At 63.7% G+C, this 5,081-nt stretch overlaps 1 protein-coding gene across 1 annotated transcript; it reads left to right on the top strand.

Moving 5' to 3' along the window:
• Positions 1–230: 230 nt before the first annotated feature.
• BARX1 (BARX homeobox 1) lies at positions 231–3,288 on the top strand. Its single transcript, XM_004284103.2, has 4 exons — positions 231–453; positions 2,192–2,483; positions 2,566–2,650; positions 3,051–3,288. The coding sequence occupies exons 1-4, from the start codon at positions 231–233 to the stop codon at positions 3,213–3,215; spliced, it is 765 nt and encodes a 254-aa protein (XP_004284151.1). The 3' UTR covers positions 3,216–3,288.
• Positions 3,289–5,081: the final 1,793 nt, after the last annotated feature.

Genomic DNA, 5,081 nt, shown 5'->3' with positions numbered 1-5,081 from the left:
CGGGGCCGGCGGGGCTAGAGGCGCGGCAGAGTGGGGCGGGGGCGCAGTCCCGGGTCCGACCGGCCGAGCCCCGCGCGCCCCGCCCGCGCCCTGTGCCTCCGCCCGGCCGGCCGGCGGGGGAGGGGGCATGAACCGGCGCCCGCGCGCCGCCCGGATCTGCGGGCCGGCCTAGACCCCCGCGCGGGCCCCGCGCCCCAGCCGCTGCCGCCGCCAAGCCCCGGGGCGCCGCGATGCAGCGGCCGGGGGAGCCGGGCGCAGTGCGCTTCGGCCCGCCCGAGGGCTGCGCCGACCACCGGCCGCACCGCTACCGCAGCTTCATGATCGAGGAAATCCTCACTGAGCCTCCGGGGCCCAAGGGCGCCGCTCCTGCCGCCGCCGCCGCCGCCGCGGGCGAGCTGCTCAAGTTCGGCGTGCAGGCTCTGCTGGCGGCGCGGCCCTTCCACAGCCACCTGGGTACGTGCGGGGCCTGGGGCCGCGGGGCGCTGGCCGGGCTCGGCGGGAGGAAGCGAGCCGCGGCGTCTCTCGGACGCAGCTCCGGGAACGCAGGCCCCCGACCGTTCCCTCCGCGCGCTCCCGGCGGGGAAGCAAAGGGGGCAGGCGCTGGGCCGCGCAGAAGCCAGGCCTCGTGCCCGTGGGCCAGGCCTGCCGGGAGGGCATTCGCTCTCTTCTTCGCTGCGACCCTGCGGTTTCCAGCCCCGAGGAGTCCAGGCCCGGGGACCCGAGCCCGCATCCCCATCGTGGGCGCTGGACCAGACTACTAATGTGAGACTTCGGGTCAAAGCGACCTCAGGCCGCGGGCGCCTGGGCCTTCCCACAGAGAGCTGGCTGGGAGTGGCCGCGGCTGCCCAAGCCGGGAAAGCCGGACCTTTGGGAAAGAGGCCCGTGTCTCCGAGTGCTATGCTGGGGGCTGACGCTGGCCCGAGCCAGCCCGGAGCCTCCCAGAGCCCGGGGTCTCAGGCTGGCGACGAACCGACCTGTGCTGTAGCACAGAGCCCCTTGGGCCTTGCCTGGGGACAAGAGGCTTGTTTGTGAGCTGCTGCCCGAATGGCCCTTCTGCTCCAGGTCGGCTGCACCTTGGCAGAGCTTGAACCAGCAACTCAGGCTTTTTCTGTCCCTTTCGGTTCTCTTCTTTCCTTGTCGGGGCCCTGTCTTGACCTTCTGTGCCCTCTCCACTGCACCCCTTCTTCTGGCCTTTCCCCGTCTCTCTCCAACCGGCCTCTCTCAGTGGGGTGGGTCTGCCCTTCCTTTCTCACCTTCCCCCAAGGATCCTTTCTCCCCTCTGGGCTCTCTCCTCATACTCACCCGCACATCTTGCCTGGGCCCTTCCCGATTCCATCGGGGCTAGAGCACTCACTGGTAGTGAGATGCCTCTCTGGGCAGGGAGCCCTCCTACGTTCTAGCGTGACCTCAGCCCAGGGAGCCGACTTCCTCCACATGCAGTGAACCTCCAGCCAGTGTTCCGCCTGCCTGGGGGGCCGCAGGGCCAGTTTGTTCGTTTTGAGTCCAATCTCTGCTGCCTTTTGCCTCCAGCTGCACTGTTAATAATTCGTTTGAAGCGGGCAAAAAAAAAAATCGTTTAGGACTAATGAAAACTGAAACGTCTTCGTGGGGAAGAGTCTAAACGGAGAAAACAGGAAGAACAAATTTCCCATTTCTTGGGGTGCTTTGGAATTTCCGGGAAGCGCCCAACTTCACCCCTGCTGACAACCCGCTGTCTGCCCCTCAGAATTGGCTGTTTTGCCCTGCACAGAAGAGCAGATGTGCTTCTTCCACTGAAACTCTTCCCCACACCCCCGAATGCAGCAAAGCCTATTTAGTTGGGGCAAATGCTTATCTTCCTAACTCTGTGCCGTTTTTTCTTGGTTTCCCTTTTCCGTGACACATACTCTATGTGTTTGGGAGCTTCGACCTTGTTCATTGAGAATCCTGAAATCTCAGAGCAGCTGGGGCCTGGAGAATGCCAGGCAGAGCCCGGGTGGGGGAGGTCCCCTTCCCAGACTCTGGGGACCCTGGCGTCGAGGAGGTTCAGCCTAGGTGCCTGGCGCAAATCTCTCACTTCCCGGCCAGCACGAAGGTTTTGTGTTGGGGTCACCGGCTGAGAGAGAGCTCTCGGCTAGGGCGCATGGTGCGAGGATCTCCAGGAGGAGGAGCAAGGCCCGAGCTCACCCGGCTCCCCACTCTCTCCCCGCAGCCGTGCTGAAGGCCGAGCAGGCGGCGGTGTTTAAGTTCCCGCTGGCGCCGCTTGGCTGCTCCGGGTTGGGCTCGGCGCTGCTTGCCGCGGGGCCTGGGCTGCCCGGCGCTGCCGGCGCGCCGCACCTGCCGCTCGAGCTGCAGCTCCGCGGGAAGCTGGAGGCGCCTGGCGCCGGGGAGCCGGGCACCAAGGCCAAGAAGGGGCGTCGGAGCCGCACCGTGTTCACCGAGCTGCAGCTGATGGGCCTAGAGAAACGCTTCGAGAAGCAGAAGTACCTCTCCACGCCCGACAGGTAGCGCGGGGCCAGGCTAAGCCCAGCGGGTAGGGGGAGGGGGGCTGCTTGCCCTGCTGAGGGTGCACCCCGCTCTTTCCAGAATAGATCTCGCCGAGTCCCTGGGTCTGAGCCAGTTGCAGGTGAAGACGTGGTACCAGAATCGAAGGATGAAGTGGAAGAAAATAGTGAGTGTTTTTGTGGCATTCTGCGCCCTCTATTTGCGGCCGTGCCCCTGTAGCCTTCTTCAAGAGGTGCTCCACCATGGAGACTTATGCCCAACCCTCCCGATTCCCTCGGTGCCTGGTGCCCAGAGGGACCCTCTCTGCTCTCTGTCCCACTGGGTGCCCTAGCTCAGCTCCTTTCGCGCTCCCTGAATCCTCAGGATTCCTGGAAGACTTGAACCCCTCTGCCGGACCCTCTGGTCGCTTTTCCCTAGCAGCGCTCAGACAAATGGCCGCCATTTCTCGGGGGCTAGGCGCGGCCTCGAATGGCCTCGTTGGGCTCTTCAGGCCCTGCCTGGACACAGGGCGCGGGGGTCCCCGGCCCAGTCCCAGCTCAACGCGGTGCCGCCCGTCTCCCGCGCAGGTGCTGCAGGGCGGCGGCCTGGAGTCTCCCACCAAGCCCAAGGGGAGGCCCAAGAAGAACTCCATCCCCACGAGCGAACAGCTCACGGAGCAGGAGCGCGCCAAGGAGGCAGAGAAGCCGGCGGAGGCGCCGGGCGAGGCCGGCGACCGGAGCCACGAGGACTGAGCGCGGCAGAGGGTTCGGGCCCAGGGAACCCCAGCGCAGTCCGCGGCCCCCATAACCCGCCGGAAGCCGCGAGTCGGCCCTTCTGCGTCCACGCCGTTTGCTTTGTAAACTTTTTATTATTACCTTGAATGCGGACATTTAGGGGCCAAACAAGGAAGGACAGACCCTGAAGCCAAACCCGTGCGCTCGCGGGCCCTAGCCTGGAAACACGTCCAGCGCGGCGGAAGGTCGCCTCCTCTCGGAGCTCGCCGTAGGCAGGCGCTCCAGGAGCATTCACGCCCCGATCCTATCCTGCACCCCCCAGTCGCCTCGGGCCGCCCCCCCGGGCCCGGACGCCTCCAGGCACACACCCGCTTCCGCGCGTCGGGGGACCCTGCGGCCCGGCGCAGGCCACCACGGCCCGAGATGGCGCCCGGACAACCCGACATCGCTGGGGCCCCTACCCCTCTCTTACGAAGACGGTGATTTTTTTCCAATAAAATATTTTATGACACAGCGGGACTTGATGGGGGGGCGGTTTCTGAATCCGCGACGTTGGCGGGGGGACGCGGCGAGGTAAGAGGGACACGCGCAGTGTCTTCTGAAACATCCTTTCCCCTGGCTACGTGGACTCGAGCCGTGACCTGCTCCACCTGGCCCGGGCCGGGCACGCAGGCAGCTCGGTCGCTGCAGGATCCTAGGAATCGTTTCCACTCTGGGCATGAGGGCCACTCTGAACCTCCTGCCCTTCCTTCTCAGCCCAGGGCACTCCAGACGGTAGCAAACGGGCTACACAGGGGTCGCCAGCCCGAGGGCACCGCGGCGCTCACTCCGGAAGTTGCCCGGGGCTGAGATCCGCCTCCTGTTGTTGGTTCAGTCTCCTGGGGCTTTAAGGACTAACTGCGAGGTCCTTGAGATTGTACGGGCCAGCCCTTCCTGAGGCCTATGGGAAACCAAGGACTCGGGGTTTTCACAGAGGCCGGCCACCATCCGCAGCTCCAGCCTGCAGAGGCGCCTGCCTCCCTGAGTTTTCAAGTTTTCCACGGTATACACAGGAGGGAGGCATCTGGCAGCCGAGTACCGGCACCTGTGGGAGTACCTGACCGAGGCAGAGGGCCGACGACACCAAACTGCTCAAGGTCACGCAGGGTGCCCTTTCCAGGGGCGCGGCTTGGTGGCACGTGTTTGCCCTCCCTCCCCCCTCCCCACACACGGAAAGCCTCGGTTGCCTCCTGGTTGCCTCCTCTCTGGTCTAGTCTGGGCTGGGAGCTTGCATGTTGGTTCCTGGTTTTGTGCTTCCTAGGACTACCACCAGGGTATGGAAATGGAAAAATGGCCACTGCTGGTTAAAGCTAGGGGAGAGATGGAAACTTGGTCCTGCAGGGTTCCAAACAGGACGGAGATTTGAAACCAGGTCCTTGCAGGTGCAAATAAGAGGGAAAGAGAGTCAGGAACATTATGCTGAGACGAAGACTTTGCATTTCAGTATGTGAAAACCGTTATGGCCTCCACCTGCAGCGGCTGATGACTTCCTTTTTAAATCGCTGCTTGATCGCCCTTTCCTGAAACCTGCACCTGGATTACTGGTACCCGAGCATCTCAGGCCTTGGTTTAAGGCTGGGAGGAGTGAGAAAGAGGGTGTTTTCTGAGGGCAGCAGGCAATTCTCTGCAAGCCCCAGCCCTGCCAAGTCTTTGGAAAATAAGCTCCCTTTCTAGGCTCTTAACCTTGAAACAGCTCCCAGAATATTCACTTGTCACTGTCCCCTGAAGGGCCTGAGAAAACCTGCAGTCCGGAGGGAAGGAATGGACCATCAGTGTATGAGTGCACCTTCTAATCCCTTCCAGCCCTTAGGGTTACCCCCAGTTCTGCTCAATGTAGTGGTCCTG

Source organism: Orcinus orca, chromosome 6 (assembly GCF_937001465.1).
Source record: "Orcinus orca chromosome 6, mOrcOrc1.1, whole genome shotgun sequence".
NCBI lineage: Eukaryota > Metazoa > Chordata > Mammalia > Artiodactyla > Delphinidae > Orcinus > Orcinus orca.
Note: the sequence above shows the minus strand (reverse complement) of the source record. Positions and strands in the feature narration are given on the sequence as shown.

Bases quoted from the DNA above. Each gene is read 5' to 3' on its own strand.
- BARX1 (XM_004284103.2), top strand. From the start codon at position 231: ATGCAGCGGCCGGGGGAGCCGGGCGCAGTGCGCTTCGGCCCGCCCGAG. The intron at 2,484-2,565 runs GTAGCGCGGGGC...CGCTCTTTCCAG, and splicing joins TACCTCTCCACGCCCGACAG to AATAGATCTCGCCGAGTCCC. The intron at 2,651-3,050 runs GTGAGTGTTTTT...TCTCCCGCGCAG, and splicing joins GGATGAAGTGGAAGAAAATA to GTGCTGCAGGGCGGCGGCCT.